At 37.6% G+C, this 22,388-nt stretch overlaps 1 protein-coding gene across 1 annotated transcript in view; it reads right to left on the bottom strand.

Annotated features, from left to right (window-relative positions):
• Positions 1 to 22,388, bottom strand: part of LOC126354894 (lanC-like protein 2) — a 143,858-nt gene that overhangs the window by 73,909 nt on the left and 47,561 nt on the right. The window contains exons 3-4 of the mRNA XM_050004952.1: positions 5,822 to 5,970; positions 5,550 to 5,697 (exon numbers count right to left, since the gene is read on the bottom strand). Coding sequence (XP_049860909.1) covers positions 5,550 to 5,697; positions 5,822 to 5,970 — 297 coding nt within the window. The remainder of the gene's footprint in view (positions 1 to 5,549; positions 5,698 to 5,821; positions 5,971 to 22,388) is intronic.

Below are 22,388 nucleotides of genomic sequence, written 5' to 3'. Positions count from 1 at the left end.
TGGCATCTTCATTCAGACATCTAGTTGTGCTCGCTCTAAATTCATGGCATATCTGGCACCAATTGATGGCACCAAACCCAACTTCATTTACATGATTAGAGTGATCCTGCCACAGATTTTTGTTTTTCAGACAAGCTGCCTGCAACCAAGCCTACTGCCCCTCAGCTGCCCTTGATGGTGCCAGATGTCCAGGTCCAAGTGTCTTCTGATGTCTCTGTCATCGGTATATACCCCTGCCACCTCTACAGCTGCTGCACCTGTCACCATTTGCAGTGATGGCAGTCACGGACATCGAATCTTCACCAGCTGTACAGCCTTTGGCATCCTTGGCACTGCCAAAGCTGCATCTCCTGTGCTGTTGGATGGACATTCTACCTCAGCACAGGTACGCCACATGCCGATCACAGCTACCACCCTCCAGCATGCTATGGGGCGAAAATTTTTTCCTTTGTTTACCATTCTCAAGCAGTTAGTACCACATATATATGCCAGCAGAAGGCACTAAAATCACATTACCTCACTGCACATGATTCTAACTGGCTGGCATGCCTTTTTAAGCAGCCACAATTCAGAGCTCACCCACAGATTGAGTGCATCTACAGACTTATAAAGATTGATATGGATAACTGTAGTATGGACAATACATCAATGCAACATGGCCCTACTAGACATGACTAATTTTCAGAGACTTCTATAAGTGTGTAACCATTCTAGACTATTTGGTCTTATCAAAAACTTTACTATTGGTTGTATACAACTCAGCACCACACAAGAACTTACAGCATTCAAAGTTATGTATAACTGATTTATTAAATACAGTTAGGGTAAACTTATTAATGTATTACCTTTTTGTAGGTGTCTGATTGTATTTTGTGCCCACCTCAACTACCAATACAACAGTTTCTGTCCCAGGTTTGCATTAAAATCCCCCATTACCATCCTGTAGTGTTATGTGCTCTCATTTATAATTTTCTTTAATTATTTATATACGTCTTCTGGACACTCATCAGATTGTGAGTACATTGGCACATCAACTTGAATAATTTCCATGGAGTAACCTTGCTCGATTTTTAAAACAGGTCTTGTTTTCACTGGTCTGTTCCTCAGCTGTGAAATATATGTCCTGATTTCAATACTGACTAACATTTTTCCAAACCGTACAGTTTATAGGAGACAGATTAAAAACAAAGTCAAACCTCTGAATGCAGTTCATGTTTCATGCTTGGGTAGTTCAATCAGTGTTTTTCCCATCACAAGCAAGGGTCCAGATTTAGGAATCAATCCAACACACATTTTTGATCTACTAGGAAGGTTAAGAAAAGAAACTGTTAAATGCTAAAACTAACATTAATTACAAATAATTCTTGAGGCATTTAATTTTTTTTCCGAAGTTGCTGTTAGAATTCAGTACTGACATTTGTATACTACAAAAATCTTATTTCTCATGTGCTATTCTAAATCAGATATGGATGGCAGCAACTTTTTCTTTTTTTTTCTTCCAGACGTCATGGGTAGAAGTGTGACCACTACATGTCAGCAACAATTTTATGAAACAGCCTGGGATTGCAAACTACAAACAAAAGTCTCCTACTTCAGAATGTTAAATAAAACTGTTATTGTATTAGTTTTATATTCTGAGCTATAATCCTCCGAATACTTGTTATAAGCTACATGTGCAACTGGTCTACCTCATATACTAATGCTGCTTTTATTCTGCAAGAGATACATAATGACAAATTCCACATGTAACTTTGGCTCAAATGGTCCCATGGAGCCTTGAGTAATCAATACACAATTAAGGAGCAAAAATAAATAAATAAAAAAAATTGCCAGGTAGTGAGTGCCTTGCATCAATACACCTGCAGGTTGAGATTTACATCTTCTCCAGGATGCAGAGAACTGCCCTGTAACACACAGTGTCCCAGAGTCACTGTACGAAATGGCATGCACAAAAATTATGGTTTTAAATATCTTATAATATTAATGATGTTTTAGCTCTTAAAACTTGGTGTGTACATACAACTGAGCTCCATTTACTCACCATTTAGCAACCTTTAATATGAGTAAGTACATATGAGTCATGACCCCTGATTTTAAGGAATGAAAATTCCACAATACAATACGAAGAAAAGATAATTTTACTTATTACATACTGGATGCAGCACGATTTGTAGGCAGATCTTGAGGAATTCGAAAGCTAACCAGGAACATGATTTTTACCACTTCCTTTACAGGACAGATGGAAGCAGCAGGTGTCCATATTTTAGATACAAGAGTAACTACAATGTGGAAAGGATAGATTGCTGTAGCTCCGTAACTATTACATTGCCACTCACCATATGGAGGAGGCAGTAGAATACACACACAAATTCACACAAGCCAACTCACATAAACATGACCACTGCCTAAGGGCATTAGACCCGAGTGGGGGAGTCAGGCCCTAGTGCCCTGACAATCGAGCTTGTGTAAATGTGTGCATTTTCTACTGCAGAAGAAGTACTTTGACTTAAAGCTTTAATATTTTAGTAGTCTTTTCCACTGTGCCTCTCTGTGACTCAGTGCCTCATCTGTATGACAAGTAGCGATTTACGATTTCCATAATGTTGTTATCCCATCCTGGTATTTTCACTGATAGGTGTAAGAGTTATGGACAATCACAATATAAATGGTATCGTCAGAAACATTATGTGCTTCCCAAGTAACCTGAGTAAAGAATGAAAATATGAATTAACGTTTAAACAATATGGACAAAGGTCTAAATTATAAAAGGAAATGAAAGTATGGCAACATTTAAGATTTTACAGTTGGAGGTAATGAGGATCTGAAAAAAGATGTACAACAGCTGAAAAAGAAATCCAAGGAAAGTAATGTCAATTTTTAGATTTATGTTTAAAAAGTATCTACTAAGATTAACGAACACTGTGAGAGTATAAATTAGTTGACGACCTTACTTAAAGTGCAAATTAATTTTTTTATGAGGGCTATTTTTTTTCAACCTCCAATGGGGCATAACTGAAAGACAAATGTGAATCACAAAAAGTTTTTATCACCTGGAGTCAAGCACAGTTACAGTTACTTCTCCACATAGTCACTGTGAAGATTAAAATATTTGTCCTATAAATAGACAAGCTTTTCAATATCGTATTCATAAAAGGTTGCTGTCAGCCTATGGAGACAGGTTTTCATGCTGTCTTGTAGTACCCTGTTGGTGCTGAAGCACTGTCCTCCCAAACCTCTCTTCAGCTGCTAAGAAGGAAGAAAGTCCTAGGTACTAGACATGAGCTGCATGCCTGGTGACTGGACACTTCCCAGTGAAACTGCATAAGCAGCTGTTGGGCTACTGTAGCAGTATGTGGTTTCACATTGTCATGAATCAAAACAATTCCAGATGACAGCATTCCTCCTATGCTTTCGTTATGAATGGCTCTCCACAGGTGATGTAATATCTGGCAGTATGCATCTGCAGTGATTGTTGTCTCTGACTCCATAAACTCCAAAGCAACACACCTTTCTCATACCAGAAAACAGTAGCCATGGCCTTCATGTAGTTCTAAGTTTTTTTGCACTTTTTGGGTAGTGAATTTGCATCCACTGTTTGGAAAGTTCCTTTGATTCTGGATTGTTATAAAGAATCCACATTTCATCCCCAGTCACAATAGAGCTCAAAAACTCTTCCCCATCATCAGCACAACATGTGAAAAAGTATAAGGCTAATGCCACATGCCACGATTCACGGTCCTGGGACAACTTTTTGGGAACCAACCAGAGTGCACAAAGATTTTGATAGCATAGGCATTCTGTAACAATACTGAACAGAACTGACCGTGAAACATCCAGAAAATCCATAGGCAACCTTTGTCTCTCTTGAACTGCTTGACCGACTTAGTTCACGAGGTCCTCACTACCGACAGACTTGTGTCCTCGTCAACCTTCATCCTGGACATCTGTTTAGCCTGAACTGCTTGATCGACTTAGTTTATGAGGTCCTCACTACCGACAGACTTGTGTCCTTGTCAACCTTCATCCTGGACATCTGTTTAGCCTTCTTTAAATTTCCTACACCACTCATGCAACACCTTCACTCATACAGTTTGCACCGTAAACATGGCTCATTCTGAAATGAATTCCTACTGTGCTATTCCCTTTCTGCTGCAGAAACCGAATGATGCTTCACAACTTGCACTTGGTGGGAGAATCAATTATGGCAGCCATTTTTAAGTGCCTGTAGTTCAGCCCCAACTAATGTACTGACCTTGGCTGTGGTGGATGTTATGGTGGGGTGCACACAAAACCTCACAATAACATGTGTTATGCCACTTGTTTCCCCAGAGTCTTTCCCTCTAATGAAGTACACCTTAAGAGTGAAGAGACAGGAGTAGTTACTCACAGAAGGAAGCATGCAATAAATTTTGCATTGGGCATGGGGAGGAGCAGGGATTGAGGAGTTGGCAAATGAATTAACCATACAGAAAGGAAATAATTTGAGGAAAAGAAGAGTTCAGAGGAGATATCATGGGAAGAACGTCCAGGGTAACAGAAAGTTACTTTGGAATTATAAGTAGTGACCCAATTCTGGAGATTTCAAAAAATCATAGGCCCAGTCTATGCAGTCCATGCTAAGGCAGTACTGTGTAATACGATATATGCCTTTTTGATGGTTTTCAGATAGATCAATAGTTTTTGTAGCTAGCTAAGATAGGTACAAATCTATTGGCTGCTGGGATGAGTTTAAACATGTTACCATGGTATGAATAACCTGTAATGGTGCAAAATTCATCATCAGTCACCTGTAATGTATCCTTTCCCTCATAGTTTATCACTTATCTTCATCAGTTTTCACAATTTGTCTTGTCTTTAATGTTTAAAATCAAACATTTTTTTTACTTTCTTGCGACTAATTATGAACCCCCCCTTTTTCTCTCAACTTCTGTCCTGACGTTTGCTTCAATTTAAACCCTATTAGTCTTTCATGTTTAGCTGTAATCTCTTGACATTTTAATTACCAAGAAATAATTGTTACTTTGAATTTGTGCCCACCATTACTGCACAATTATATCCTAGACCTTGTGCTTCTCCTGATGCAGGGACTGGAATGTCTTTTCCTTTCCTTCAGCCAACATTCCTTGGCCTTTCTTTTTCCCATTCTGTTTCTTCCATTTTCTCTTGGAGCACCCTCTTGTCTATGCTGATGATGCCTAGTAAGTAGAAGCTTCTATCTTTGTTTGACTGTAGCTTTAAGTTCAGGAGAAATGTTAGTTCGAGTGGCTATGCAAGACAGACACAATGAAAGAAATAGATGGCTGCATTTGGTCAATGAAAAGATTAATGAGTTCGAAGAAGAAGAAGAAGAAGACTGAGAAGGAAAGGTGGTGTGTTTTTTTTTTTTTTTAAAAAAGGAAGTATCGCTCAGGACTTGATGGGTTGGAACACACACCATCTTGTTGTTAACTATTACAGACAGAAAGTTTTTGCTAACTCTTTCTCCAGAAGAAAAGAGGCCTTAAATCTTATCATTACAAAGATATGAGGAAGTGTTCTTGCCAACTTACCTTTCTCACTGTTTCACCATCAATAGTGTCTGGTGCGATATGTTTGTTCACAAACAACAATGCAGAAAGGTAGCCTGCCCTTCCATATAAAATTTCATCTGGCAGGTCTGATTTTAAACTCATTATTTGGGGCATGTAAGATTTAAGCCTAGGAAAACACAAAATACTAGCAATCAACACATACATGATATACAATTAGGATTAATGGGCCACAATTAAAGCAACTACTTGGTATAAAAGAACATTTTCAACATAGTATTTATAATTTGTACCTTTTTATCAGTTCATTAGAATTATCTGTCAACCCTTGCTTATGATATACAACAGCTCCAAGAGCCAGAGGTCCAGCATCACCAGTCAGGAAAGTAATTCGATGATTTTTCAGTTTTGGTAATACTGTATCAATAATTTCAGAGGCACGCTGTAAAGTAATGTTCATAATATATATCACTATGAATGTAATCAAGAACAAGCTGATTCCTGCAAAGGAGAAAACAGTAACCAGTGACTGTTACTAATGCTATCTGTTTACACAAATAGCACCTTTACTGGTTTTGAACTGGCAGGTTCATCTTCAGTTGGCTGTTCACACTTGGATAACATTTCTTGTGGCTTTCATTTCTTGTCAGCTGCTCCCTTTGAACTTATCAGTTCAAAATTGGTAACAATACTATTTGTCCAAATAAACAGCATTATTAAAAGGGGCTTGTTACCATTGTCTCCTGTGCAAGAATCAACTTGTATTTAGTACACACAATCAAAGTACAAAATATCAGTTTTCAACAAAATGGCAATAATCAAAGAATGTCTAAATATTTTAGTAACACATATTTTCCACAGCAAAAATGGAAAAAATGCATAATGTACAGTAATGTAGCATTCTTTGTTTTTGTTTGGGTTTTTACTTGCACCTGCACAAATTTTTCTTGGCTGAGAGATATTTAAAACAAGTAAAAGCTATACTATGAATGTGTTAAACACACACTAAAACATTCCACCTTAGTAACTGGAAGGAGCTGCACCAGGCTAGGTGGTTGTTTTCACCAGCCACAACTAGTCACTTCTTCCCGACAACCCATGGTCCGAAGCCTTAATAGAGAGGTCACTGCATGCTGGGGGAATTTGTATTGTGCCACAATAAGTACTGTGCATGTATTGTATTGTATTGTATTGTATTTATTGGTCCAGTAAATCTTAGATGTACAGTGCAGCACACCAGATATTGGACAGGTCAAAGTATATCTTACAATTAAAACACTTTAGAAACTAGAAAATTATGTTCACAAATTTTTACAGCATTTCATATACTGGGCAAGTCAATGTGTAAGTTATAATTAAACCACATTAGAAACTTGAAGTTTACAACTCAATATATGTATAAGCCAATATTAACGATTACAGTATTTGCATGATCCTCACTTAAGCTCTAAGGATTTTTGAGGAACTCTTCTGCACTATGAATTGACATGTACACTAGAGAATTACATTCACAGAATTTTACTTCATATACTGGGCAAGTCGGTATGCAACTTATACTTGAACCCCATTAGAAACTTTAGAATTACATCTGAATGTATTTATAAGCCAGTATTAATGGTTACAGTATTTTCATAATCACCACTTAGACTCTCGAGGATTTTAGAGGAACCACATTATAAAAACAGATATTCTTTTAATGCTGCTTTAAAATTTTTTACATCAGGCTTTAATTTAATTTCTCTTGGCAATTTATTGTAGATAAGTTTTCCATGGTGTAATGTTCCTTTTTGGCACAAACTGGTTTTTGTATGGAGTACATGAAAGTCAGTTTTCTGTCTTGTATTATGATGATGAACATTTTAATTTTTGGGGAGGATACTAGGATTTGTTATTGCATATTTCTTTATAAACATTGCACTTTCAAATAGGAAAATACATGGAAGGGGAAGAATCCTCATCCTTTTAAATAATGGTCTACACTGTTTGTTCCTTTTTATTCCAGCCATGATTCTCACTATTCTTTTTTGCATCCTGAAGAGTTTTAGGCACGATGGTGAGTTAACCAGAAAGTGATACCATATTTTAGGACAGAATGTATATTAGGATAGTACACTGTCATTAGACAGTCCTTATGACAGCAGTTTTCTAGCACTCTCATTAAATAACACATAGTACTTAGCTTCTTTAATATGTTGTCAATGTGAGTTTCCCATCTAAGATTATGCTGTAGCCAGACCCCCAGGAATTTTGTATTAGGCACACTTGCAACATCTGTGTCTGACATCTGAATTCTTATATCCTCTTCAGTGTTTCTCTTGACATTATGAAAATTTAATGCTACTGTTTTGCTTTTAGTTATTATTAGTTTGTTTTGGTTGGTTGAACATTTGTTAATGCCTCAGACAGTCTTGTCTATAGTATCTCTGCAGTCTTCCCACTGACTAACATGCTTGTGTCATTTGCAAACTTGATAGTGCTATGGTACTGGTTGGTTGATGTTAGGTCATTTATATATGTCAAAAATAGTATGGGGCCCAGTATCGAGCCCTGCGGTACTTATTATTTATCTTATTATTTATCTTATTATTTATCTTATTATTTATTTATTTATTTATTTATTTATTTATTTATTTATTCATTCATTCATTCATTTATTTTTATTTATTTATTTTTACTGCTTTATAATCAGAATAGTGTCCCGTTGATTTATTTTCTTTGTGAAAATGTATTTCTACTACTTGCTTGCGGTCAGTAAGATATGATCTAAGCCAGTTGTTAGGCATACCTCTGATACCAATTCTTTCAAGCTTCTGCAGCAATAGGGTGTGGTCTATAATGTCGAAAGCCTTAGACAGATCAAGGCATATGCCAGTTACTTTTTGTACACTATCAATTTTTTGGAGTACTTCACCCAGAAATTTATATATTGCTGTTTCTGTTCATCGGCCTTTTCGGAAGCCATGTTGGGTTGTGGATAATATTTTGCACTTTTCTAGAAAATCTAGCAACCTCTTATGAAAAATTTTTTCTAGTGTTTTCGAAAATGTAGATAGCAAGGCAATAGGTCTGTAATTGGCTATGTCTTTTTCTTACCCTTTTTTAACAGTGGTTTCAGTTTCACTGTCTTTAAGCAGGAAGGAAAGACTCCATTTGTTAATGGACTGTTGAAAATGTGGGCTAATGGTATTGCAAGGAGGTCACCCACATTTTTAATGACATAATCTGGAATCTCATCCACACCTGTTGAAAATTTTGTTTTTAACTCTTTAACTGATAGTATAATTTCCTTAAGGTTGGTTGGAGTAAGAAATAGGGAGTTGCAGTTTCTATTTTGATTTGATGGTGTTGTAGCAGAATTTTTATTTGAAGATTTTATGTCAGAGTAATTTTTCACTGATATTTGCAAAGTATGTATTAAAAGCATTGGCTACGTCTTATGGATTTATAATTTTTTTGCCATCTTGAATTACCTGGAGATTTACATTTCGGGAGGTCTCATTTCCTACTTGTTCTCTATCTTCCACATGGCTTTCATTTTATTCCTGACCATTTTTATATGGTGATCATTTGTTGTTGTTTTTTTTTAGCTTCTTTTATGTCTTTGTGAAGCACTCTCTTATAATTCTTGAAATACACCAGAAATTCTTCTGTAACATTTTGTGTTTTTGAGATTTCATAAAGTCTCCTCTTTTCAGCAAATGATATTTTAATGCCTTTCATCAGCCATGTAACATTTCGTTTTCTAGTTTTTAACTGGAAAAGAAATATTGAAATAATGGGAGAATATTTCCATGAACATGCCAAACTTTTTACATGTGTCCTCATAGTTGTCTATATCATTCCATGTTTCTTTTTTTTAGTAAGTGCCTGGAGTGTTCTACGTTGTGCTTGCTAAGATTTCTATCTTTTCTTGTCATTTGTTGTTCAGTATTTCCTGTGGTCTCTACTGGGAATTCAATAAACTGTGCATAATGATCACTGAAACCTGTATTCATATTTCCAAATTTGTATAAATATTTATCTTAGTATCTGATCTATAGCACTGCTTGACGATTTGGTGACTCTGGTGGGGGATTTGATAGTTGTATGTATATTGTAGTTTTTTTAGTAAGGCCTCAAGGTTTAATCTGTCTTTTGAGTTCTTGTTGATATCTATATTAAAGTCACCACATATGATGATTGTTTTACAAATTGTTTTTATACTGTTAAGTGCCTTCTCAAGATTTTCAATGAAAGTAGTTACGTTTCAATCTGGGCTTCTATATATGCAAATAACAATTATATTTAAATTTGTCAGTTGTGTAGCAGAAATTTCGAAGTTTTGCTCTTCCCCTAGCTGGTTAGTGAACTTTAAATTATCGTGTTTGATGTCCTCTCTAACATATATGCATGTTCCTCCATGCATGGAGGTTTTCCTACAAAAAAAAAAAAAGATGAAAGGGTAAAGCTCTCTATCCTTGTGTGAAGTAACATATTTTCTGATAACCAGTGCTCACTAACACATATAACTGACACTTCTTTTAGTTCATCTGATAACAATATTTCTATCTCACTAAGTTTATTTGATAAGGATTGTACACTTTGGTGCAGGAGCATAAATTTCAATGATGACTTATTTACTAGGTTGTTTTGGCCTACCTTATGTTCGACAGCTGCATGTGACATATAATTTTTAACATATCTCCTTAGCTGGTTCATCTGCTCTAATTCATTACACTAAATTCCCACGTGCCCTAACTTTCTCCCTAGATGATGCAGATGAAGCAGCGTCCTGAACAGCATGGAGTGGTTTCTCTGAAAAGTGCATATGTTGATTGGCTTGGGGTGCACTCAGTTTCGTGGATTGTTGACGAATTTCATTTCTCCCTCTCCAGTGCCCTCAAGATCACCTTTATCTCTGAATCACAGCAGTGATCTCATTTAGTAAATATATCTTGAGACCAAAATCAGGCCAAACCAGAGAGCTGTTTACATCGTATACATTTTTAGACCCTTTAGTGTAGACTGGAATGCTTGTGAGACTGATTTAAAATGTAATTTTGTGATATTTTTAAAAATGTACTCTGGGCACCCTCTCTTTTGTACTTTGTCAAATCTGAATGAATTTTGGGCCTTGATAGCAGCCACGATAGGTGATGCCTCCAACCAGTTGATTCATGGACTTACTTTTCAAAATCCTCCCTGGTCTGCACAAAAGCCTTATAAAGCTGTAGTAGGTACGCTTCACTGGTCCCCAAAGACCTGCAGCCGAGCCTCTAACAATGTTAACCATTTCAAGAAACCTTGCTTTCAAGGCTCTCGTATGCTAGAGCCAGGAGAGATTTTGTCAGTAACAACATACAGAGACAATCTCTTGTGCTGAGAATCTTGTCTCTAGTTAAAAATACAGGTCTTAGTGACTGATGGATGTCAACACACACAATTTCTGTGCCTAGAATTTACAGCCTGTGCATGCAGCCCACTCTTCCATTATCAGTTGCAACTAACAGTACTCTCCTTATTGTGGACACTGCTTTTATTGTGGGGAAACAGTGCCATGCCAAGAAGGGCCATATAGGTAGTCATCCCTGAAAGCCTTGCTGCTGGAGCTGCCTTCAAATGGTATTTTTATGTCTTTCGGTCGAGAGAGAGACTCCTATGGGATGTTACCTACAAAAGAAAGCCTGCTGCAGAGTCATCTCTGGCATAGTCATGTTATGAAGGGTGTACTGATTCTACACAGAAAGCAGCTGAGGAACTGACTTTATTCTCAAGAAATCAAAGATGAGTTCTCCATACATTCTAAGACTTTATCACATGGATCATGAGGACAACATTGCTGTAGCAATTAAGGCTTGTACATTTCACAAGAGAGATAAAAATAACTTTCTTCTATGGAACAAGAAAATGCCCTGTCAGCTGCATAAAATTAAAAAAAAAAGGGGGGGGGGAAGGCTTTCTTTTTTCTTCTTGTGAGGTGCCAGGAACTGCTGAAATGTATATTTTGTGACAAGGTGCCATGTCAATAGGAATGGAAAGTACTGAAACCATCTCCCAAATGGAGAAGGGGCAGCTGTAAATTTCCTCATTGTTTTAACAAAAGACCCACTCACTGTTCTGGATGATGATTTTGTGATGATTACAAGCTGGATGTTGGTTGAAAATAGCTGTTAATTCTGTTCTGAACTGCCTGGACTGTCCTGTGAAGACAACTACTGTTCATCACACAAGTAACTGGAGATTCTTACATTGCTCAAAAATTCACCTAACAGTCTCACGAAATATACAATAATTTCATGTGGCTCAACAGCCTTATGGAAGCCTTTCAACTAATGTCACTTTGTCGAGTAGTGTGCCCTATTTCTACCTCAGTAATCCTAGCAGAGAAAGTGGACCTACAGCTTAACGTTGAATATGAATCTCAACATCAGTGAGAAATGAAGCCAAAGTTAAATTTAGACTGAAAAATTTCTGTCATTCGACCGGGATTTGATTCCATAATCAACTGGTTACGAAATAGACACTCTGTTACTAGCCTCTCTCACGTACTACTACTGATTTGGTGGAATAATTTGTAAGAGTTTAGGATTTAGTGCTGCAATGTCTTTTTGCTCTCTTTAATAACATAGTGGCACTCTGACCTCACTACCTGAAAGGCTTTGAGATTCACTGCAGTTACCTGTATTTGTTATTGTGAAGTTACACACTTGATTATGATTGCAGAATGCTTCTCTCCTCACTTCAACATTCACTGAAAACAATATTGCAGAGATGCAATTGCTTACTTTTTATACTAGTAATGTTGAGCTAAAGCCTTTTTTTTGTGAGAAAATGGTTACTGACATTGTGAGTGCGCTTTGTCAGTGATCATTTAGAATAACTACAGCAAGAGACACAACAATAAAAATGATATTTGATGAGTGCAAATGTTTTGAGGAACCAATGGTTGCTTTTAGTACTATATGTTCAGACTTTTCTTAACACACCTCAGACTTATGTCAGGGAAAATACACGAATTTTGTAAAATGTAGAAAACTGGTACTAACTATACCGGGTGTCTCTCGTATGAGTCGCCAGGTGCATTTTCTTGTGTGTTTCAGTCGACATTTACAACTTCTTTTTTTGCAATAAGTAGCTGGGGTAAGCCCAAAGAAATCCTACTCATCACATCTTCCACATGATGCCCAGCATCAACAGAAAGCATTGGTTTGTTTCTGATTACAAACTTAATTATTTTTAAAGTGGATTTTTACATGCCCATATGACAAGAGTGGTCCCAAACTGGTCTAGTGCAACATTCCTTTTATCAATGTATATTAAAAGGACAGTAAAACTCAAAGAATACCCAATACTCCAGCAGCGACTTACCAGCACTGCTGCATGGCAGCAGTAGACAGCACGGGTCACGGCAGTAGTGATAGGTTGGAGTACTATTATTCTTCGTGCTTTACTGTCCCTACTAATATAATTGATAAAAGGAATATCGTATTAGGCTTATTTGGGATCACTCTGTAGAATGGGCACATAAAATTCCACTTTCAATATAATTTTGATTGTAACAGGAAACTTCCCATTGATGCCAGATGCTGTATAAAAGAGATGATGATCAGAATTTGTTTGAACTGACTCTAGCTACACCTTGCAATAAAAAAAAGTTGCAAATATCTGCAGAAACACCAGAGAAAAGTGCTTGAAGGCTCTTGGGAGAGACACCCTGTACATTCTAAAACTGGTAACCTGTAGTATGAGAAGATCTGAAGAATTTTTTGAATTTAGGAATGAATTGTGAAGTTGCTAGTAGTCTCTGTTACCTTTTGTGGTGTAATGATTTTCTGCAATGAAGCAGAGAAAGATGACATAAGATCTAAATTGGGGAAGAAATTTAATTTTTCTACTTTACAAATCATGGATTAGGCATTCGGTCTGTTATGTGTTAACAGATTTCCTCTTCTTACATCTTCCAATTTCTCTTCTTCACACTTGTTTATAAGCTAAGGCTTATACACTGAAGAGGCAAAGAAAGTTGTACGCCTGCCTAAAATCATATAGGGCCCCCGCAAGCATGCAGCACACGACATGGCATGAACTTGACTAATGTTTGAAGTAGTGCTGGAGGGAATTGACACCATGAATTCTGCAGGGCCATCCCTAAATATGCAAGACTACGAGGGAGTGGAGATCTCTCCTGAACAACACATTACAAGACATTCCAGATATGCTCCATAATGTTCATGTCTGGGGAGTTTGGCAGCCAAAAGTGTTTAAACTAAGAAGTATGTTCCTGGGGCCACTCTGAAGCAATTCTGGATGTGTGGGGTGTTGCATTGTCCTGCTGGAACTGCCCAAGTCTGTTGGAATGCACAATGGACATGAATGGATGCAGGTGGTCAGACAGGATGCTTATGTAGGTGTCACCTGTCGGAGTCGTATCTAGACATATCGGAGGTCCCATATAACTCCAACTGCACACGTCCCACACCACCAGGCAAAATGGTTCCAGTCATCAACAGTCAAACATCAGTGTTGATGGGCCAAGGTGAAGCATAGAGGTTTGTGTCGTGAGTTTGCGAACGGTACACGAGTGGGCCTTCAGATCCGAAAGCCAATATCGATGACATTTTGTTGAATGCTTTGCATGGTGAAACATGTTGATGGCCCAGCACTGAAATCTGCAGCAATTTGCAGAAGTGTTGCACTTGTCACTTAAATAATTATCCTGAGTTGTCCTCAGTCCCATTCTTGCAGGATCTTTTTCCGTCCACAGGAATTTTGGGGATTTGATGTTTTACCGGATTCCTTATATTCACAGTTCACTTGTGAAATGGTCATATGAGGAAATCCCCACTTCATCGATACCTCAGAGATGCTGTGTCCCATTGCTCATGCATTGACTGTAAAACCACGTTCAAACTCACTCAACTCTTGATAACCTGTCACTGTAGCAGGAGTAATGGTCTAACAACTGCGCCAGGCACTTGTTGTCTTATATAGGCACTGTCTTATACAGACTGTTGTTTGAAGCACTCTTTTCTGCCTGTATATATCTCTCTGTGAATACACATGCCTATAACAGTTTCTTTGGCGCTTCAGTGTATAAAATATATAAGAAGCTGTTCACTGTCCATTTTTTGGGCATGTTCTTACCAAGTGGTGTGGTATTTGGTTACTCTTCTTTCAGTTGGCTCAACTTTTTGTTCTTAGCATATTGTTTCATTTCATATGTGGTGTTTTCTAGAATACCCTATTGTTGGTCTTAGAAATTTCATTTCTGTGCTTTCATTTTATCTAACATTCTTTTTTTTACGTACCCACAAAGAGTGCTGGAAGAGACACAGTTTTATAAAATTCTACTCTCTTTTCTTGTCTAGTCTTATTCTTAAATAAATAAGGAATAGTACCATATATATGTTTCAAAAATTAATCAATTTTACATCTACATCTTTATTACCGTCTAAGCCAATTTGACATTTTGTATACGTGAAATGAGTAACAGATGACGTTTGTCCTAAACTCACATTACCCTATTTTCTTGAGCAACTAGAAAAACACCATTAAAGTAAGCTACTTCAATACTTTCTTGTAACTCTCCGCAACTCATGCTCTATGCCAAGATGAGACGTGTTAGAAGCATAATATAGCTTTCTGAGATTGTGTATTATTTATACTTGTGTTACTGAGCACCCAGGTAGTACTTTTCTTACATACAGCTTGTTACTCAAACAGAATGCTGACCATCTATGTGCTCTGACTGCACCAACTGTGCTTTCAGTGTCACCACATAGTCTGGCTGTCTTTTGCAGCATATTTAAACAGAGCAGTGTAGAGTCTATTCCAATGAAAAGCAATTTTCTTACAGCTGTAATTACTGATTCAGCCGAGTATTCCCATTTTCTGCACAATATTTTGATTACCAACCCAGCCGTCTTCTTCAGGTGCTGTAAGTTTTCCTACCACGTTTACTAACTGCCTGGACTCAAATCAGACTGCGAGCTATTGTTGGTCTCATGCCACTATTTATAACCGAGTTCGAGTCCCGACGTCCATTGCACCCTTTGATGCTCCCCCCCCCCCCCCCCCTTTTTTTTTAACAGGGTATCCACTGATATTCTGTAAAATACAAATTCCCTCAGTGTTTTCCAATTGAGATGGATGTGGTGGCCAGTGAGATAATAAAAAACCGATCCCAAGACACCAAGAATTATTTAAACTGAAACCTCAGTTCTTGTTTATTATGTTTTCTGACAAATATATTTACTTCAATAGACTCTTTAATCAGGTTGTCCTAGTGGCAATCTGGATTGAACTCAGCTACAAATAGTGGTGTGAGACTAACAATAGCTGTCAGTGTGACTGGAGCCCAGGCAGTGAGTACACATAACAGCAAAATGTGCAGCACTTGAAGAAGACAGCTGGGTTGGTTTTCAAAATAGTGTGCGAAAAATGAAAACATCAATTTGGCTGAACACCTGGAAGTTCACTATTAATAAATCACACCAATAAAATCTGAGAGATCATGTTTTATTTTATTTTGATGTTTATCTCAAGTATGTACAGTCAGTTTCAAGACAATACTCTTCTGTCTTCAGGTACCTGTTAGGCATGCTCCACGAATACAATGTCCTAAGTACCATGCATTTTCTTCAGTTGATGGAGGTGCCTATAATGCATCTGGTACACAGTTTGATAATTTGTGTCAAACACACTATACTCTCAGCATAGAAAAGTTTTGATTTGTGGAGCACACCTAACAGGTGCATGAAGATGAGACAATATTGATTTGACATTCATTATACATACAAAACATGGAAATAAAATATACAGCTTTAAGGATAATTTTATCATTGCAGTAAATAAATAACTTGATAAGGTAACCAACAAGTGTCTATTAGAAACGAAAGGTGTTGGTGGAATAAGACGGGATGTAAGAAAAGAAAGAGACATGGGTAGACTGTCTAGCATTCACAGATGATACTGTGGTATTGTTGGAATCATGAGAAGAGGTGGTTAAGCAAGCCATGCAACTACAGGGACAGGTGGCTAGAGCCGGTCTACAGATTTCTGTCAAGAAGATGCAACATACGACAAACATTAAAGCATCTCCTAGACGCATGACAAAAGGAGAGAAAATTCAGGGAGTAGAAAGATTAAAATACCCAGGAGAATGGATAGAAACTGGGCTGACAGAAAAGGAAGCAATGGGAGCACAAATAAACTAAATGAATTTAACATACAAATTAACTATGAACATCAACAATAAGAATATTTCAGTCAATATGAAATTGAACCCTCTGAGACTTAACTAGTAAGAACAGGAGTACTTAAGAGAATATAACTGGTGGAACGAAAGATTCTCAGGAAGATATTAGGACCTCAAAGAACAGAAAATGGTCAGTTTGGAAGACACGCAAACCAAGGACTATATACCAAGATAGAGAGAATCTCAGACATCATCATGGAAAGGAAACACCCTTAGAATGGACCAACGGAGGTTAACATAGCAAATAATACAGTTTCTTGTGAACAAGAAAATCAAAGTATGCTCGGTCCAAGAGGTACAAAGGTATATGGAAGAAATGAGAATACAGGAACCATAGACATGCAACAGTATGGTTTTCAAATTTTTTTTTTGCTTTGCTTTGCTGGTTTTGAGGACAGAAGTAGACCCAGAACAAAATCACCATGGACAGAACGGTGAAGAAGATTGCAAAGTATGAGAATGAAAGAATTTTGGACAGGGAGAAAACCAGAATAAATGAAGCTGATGTGAATTAATGTGTTCCTCAGATGGCGAAAGGAGGAGGAGGAGAAATAACAATTTAAAGTCCTACAGGTATTTGGAATTGGTACAGGCTACATGCCAGGTGGCCTACTACAAGTGTTCTATGCACATGCAAGGTACTCTGCCACCCCAATCAGTGGGCTCTCAGCAAGAGAACTACAATCACGCTTGGTGGGGTCCAGCATACTGCTCACGTTCAGCTGTTTGACCAACCTTGTTCATGGAATCATGGCTGTATGCAGGCGGACACTCGAGCTGTAATAGCCTACTACAGTTAATTGTTTAAACACTTTGTTAAATGGCTCTCAAAAGCTACGTCCAGTTTCAACACAGTATTAACCCATCAAACTAGTAAAGGCTTATCTGAGCGACAAAAGAGCATTTTTGCTAATTCATCAGACTTGCCATCTGTAGCACACAAAAAAGTTAAAATCAGCTTTTGGAAACAAGACAGTATACACTGGAGTAACAGCCTCATTAGTTTAAGAAATAAGGCAGTACTGGTCATACAAAGTAAAATCCAATATGTAAAATGTCTTTGATGTTCACATGGATAACAAACTCAAATGGCACTGAAAGGACTTGTTTGCACCTTTAATTGCAGTTATTATTCCATTAATGACCATTTTATGCAGTTGTGTGATTTTCAAGTGTCAGCTGCAATGAATGGACCAAAATTACATGATTTCAGCCACTATGTTTAAGATGACTACCTGTTTTTAAGTTTTATGTTTGCCTCAAGGATGTCCAAGTCCGGAGCCAAGGGGGGACTGCAGCCCTCCTCCTAGCTCTCAACTAAAGGAAAAAATATATTGCAGTCACGTGTTTTTCTTTCAGTAATGTGTATTCATTTTTTCTTTTTCAACAGGGTTGAAACTGGAACTTTTTATGGGTACTTACAACTCACCATTAATCTTCCAAAATATTAAAAATACTTCATACCCCTAGGTCTATGCCCTGCCCCCTACATACAGTCATAGGGGCACCCTTGGTTTGCCCATCATATGCTGGTATCTCAATAGCTTGGTGGCTTGTGATGATGCGTGACAAGTACATTTTACTGATTCTGTGTACTGATGGAACTGCCACTTCTTGTAATTTTTTACTAAGCTCCCCTTCCCCCTACCAATATTAAATGTTACTTTGCTGTTCTGTTCTTTGCATCTGCCACTTGCAAATGACGTGCCTTGAAAATGATGTTAACAGTTGAAATTTGCCAATAGCATAAAATAAATAATAATTACAGTTGGAGGAGGAAAATGTAATTTTTCAAGTTTTATATGACTGCAGTACCTGTGGGAGGCAGGAGTTAATGAAATGAAACTAACATATTACAAGAATGTGAGCAAAGTTCCACTCAATAAGCAGAAGTTTTGAAGAAGCTACACACAAACATCAGTCAAGAGATTGCAAACTTCTGCTGGGTCAAAAGTATATTAAAATGATTCCAAAGATGGAAACTGGTAAGACACAAGCCGAAGAAAGCAAGCTCACAGAAAATGAATGACAAGGTACTGGGTCAAATTTAAAACTCGAGGACAGACATGGCCAAATTAACAGGGTCCATAGCTAGCCAAAATGAAACACAAAAATACTTTATTAGTTTTTTATCAACGAAATTATTTGGTTATTTACATTTGTGAATTGCACATACCTGTTTGTAATGTAAGAGGTAAAAATATACACTGTTAACAGACCTCCATTCTTGCAGTATGCATATACTTAATATCCTTTAACAGATATTATTGTTCCCATGTAAATGTTAGGCAGAACTGGTAGATAGCAGCCGATACTGAAAATTACCTCATAAAGGAGACATGAGGCAAAACTGAACTCTCTTACCAAGTTTAGTTAGCTAACAGTACACGAAAGCTCAGAATCACACAACTTTATATGATTCCTGACTTTCAGAATACTGAATGTTATAGAGCCTCTACATGCTGTAATCAGAATCTTTAAATGTTGTTGCACGAAATCAGAAATGTCCTGGATACAACCCTAAGGAATTGACATGTGTAGTTTGTATTTGAGTTCACAAAGTGTCAACAATGGCTACTGGTGGGCCCTGATGAACTTCTAGATGCCATACATGTTGCATACAAGACAGCTGAAGACGAAAATCAGACAAGCAGTAGTTCTCATCATTATCCAAAGAAGACTCTGAAATTCCTTGCTATATTTGCCTGTGCGTTGTTTTGCTAAATATGGGCTGTTGAGTTGCCTGAAAAAAGGGGGCCAGGGCTGTAGTTCTTCATCTCAAAACCTTCCTTGGTCTAGCAGTTATTGTTCAGACTGCACTTAATACTTGGGAGTCAATACTACTCATTCTAGCCAATGGTGGCTGTGGCCCGACCCAAGCTTAAGTTTGAACTAAAACTGATAATTAATCAAACACTTATATATGTGAAAGCAAATAAAGAACTATGTTTAGCAATCAGTACTTGCAACTAGTAAGCGAGTACTCAAATAAAATTCTATTACAACTCGTAACTGAAGTTCACTGCTCAGTTACTTTGCAGTCTATCACCAAGTTAGCTATAATTTTCTCTGATTCCATAACTCAGTTTCACTTCTGGAAATTCTAAGTGTTGGAACTGTATCATATGTGTCTGTATGCTATCCAGAAAAGTCTACCACATCTTCACAGTACCTTGACCTAGATACGAAACCGCACACTGACCAAAAAACCTTCCTTCATTGCAGTCTCAGGAAAGATCAAAAAGGGCTCCAGTCTCAAAGGGCACAGGGCAAAGAAATGACAAAAATCAACCAAGCAACAGTCGGTATTGTAGTTGCAAATTGGCGTAGCTGTGTTGCAAAATTACCAGAGCTTCAAGTACTGATAGAAAGCAATGAAGCTGAAATCATTATAGGAACAGAAAGCCGGCTAAAGCCACAGATAAATTCTGCCAAAATTTTTACAGAGGCGCAAACCGTGTTCAGAAAGGATAGAGTAAATAAAGTAGGTGGTGGTGTGTTTGTGTCTGTTGGTAGTAGTTTATCTTATAGTGAAGTTGAAATAGATAGTTCCTGCGATTTACTATGGGTTGAGGTTATACTCAACAGTCGTACCAAAATTATAATTGGCTCCTTCTACAGACCCCCTCATCTCAGATGATATAATAGCTAAACAGTTCAAAGAAAACTAGAATCTCATTAAAAATAAGTACCCAACTCATATAGTTATAATTGGTGGACACTTCAATCCACCCTCTATTTGTTGGCGAAAATACATGTTCAAAACCGGTGGTAGACAGAAAACATCTTCTGAAATTGTACTAAATGCTTTCTCTGAGAATTACTTTGAACACTTAGTTCATGAGCCCACACGAATTGTAAATGGTTGCAAAAACACACATGACCTCCTAGCCACAAATAATGCTGATCTAGTAGAGAGCGTCATGACGGATACAGTGAACACACAAGGTCGTTGCAGCAAGGCTCAAAACAATATCAACCAAAACCACTAAAAATAAATGCAAAATATATCTATTTAAAACAGCATATAAAGATTCGCTTGATGCCTTCCTGAGAGTGTGTCTCCATTCCTTCCAAGATAATTATGAAAGTGTAGACCAGACATGGCTCACATTCAAAGATACAGTATAACAAGTCAGAATACTGTCACGGAAGCAACAAAAGAAGTATGCCAAATTCAGAAGAATGCAAAATCCGCAAGACTGGCTCTGTTTCATGGAAGCTCGAAATTTAGTGTGGACATCAATGCGAGATGCTTTTAATAGTTTCTACATCGAAATATTGTCTCAAAATATGGTAGAAAACCTAGAGAGATTCTGGTCGTATGCAAAGAACACCAGTGGCAAAAAGCAGTCAATACCGTCACTGTGCGATAATGATGGAAATGTTACCGATGGTGGTGCCACTAAAGTGGAGTTACTAAATACTGTCTTCCGTAATTCCTTCAGGAAAGAAGACGAAGCAAATATTCCAGAATTCGAAACCAGAACAGCTGTTAGCATGAGTGACACAAAAATAGATATCTTAGGTGTTGCTAAACAACTCAAATCACTTAAGAAAGACAAGTCTTGCGGTCCAGATGGTATACTAATCAGGTTCCTTTCAGAGAATGTAGACACAATAGTGCCTTTCTTAGCAGTCATATACAACCATTCACTTGACGAAAGGTCTGTTCCTAAAGACTGGAAAGTAGCACAGGTCACACCAATATTCAAGAAAGGAAATAGGAGTAACCCATTGAATTACAGACCCATATCACTGACCTCAATTTGCAGTAGGATTCTGGAGCATATACTATACTCTAACATTATGAACCACCTTGAAGAAAATGACTTATTGATACACAACCAACATGGGTTCAGAAGATATTGTTCTTGTGCAACACAGCTAGCTTTTTATTCCCATGAAGTAATGAGTGCTGCCAACAAGGGATCTCAGACTGATTCCATATTCCTAGATTTCCAGAAGGCTTTTGGTACTGTTTCTCACAAGCGACTATTAATCAAATTGCGTGCATATGGAGTATCGTCTCAGTTACGTGACTGGATTCATGATTTCCTCTCAGAGAGATCACAGTTCTGCAAGGTAGTGTCATAGGCCCTCTGCTGTGCCTGATTTACATAAATGATCCAGGAGATAATCTGAGCAACCCCCTTAGATTGTTTGCAGATGACATTGTAATTTACCGTCTAGTAAAATCATCAGATGATCAATTTCCACTACAAAATGATCCAGAGAGAATTTCTGTATTTTGCGAAAAGTGGCAATTGGCACTAAACAAAGAAATGTGTGAGGTCATCCACGTGGGTACTAAAAGAAATCCAATACACTTTGGGCATATGATAAATCACACAAATCTAAGGGCTGTCAATTCGACTAAATAACTAGGAATTACAATTACGAGCACCTTAAATTGGAAAGACCACATAGATAATATTGTGGGGAAGGTAAAACAAAGACTGCTTTGTTGACAGAACACTTAGAAGATGCGACAAACCCACTGAAGATACAGTCTACATTACACCTCTCCATCCTCTGCTGGAATACTACTGCGCGGTGTGGGAGTCTTACAAGGTAGGATTGACGGAGGGCATCGAAAAAGTGCAAAGAAGGGAAGCTCGTTT

Source organism: Schistocerca gregaria, chromosome 3, assembly GCF_023897955.1.
Source record: "Schistocerca gregaria isolate iqSchGreg1 chromosome 3, iqSchGreg1.2, whole genome shotgun sequence".
Taxonomy (NCBI): Eukaryota; Metazoa; Arthropoda; class Insecta; order Orthoptera; family Acrididae; genus Schistocerca; species Schistocerca gregaria.
Note: the sequence above shows the minus strand (reverse complement) of the source record. Positions and strands in the feature narration are given on the sequence as shown.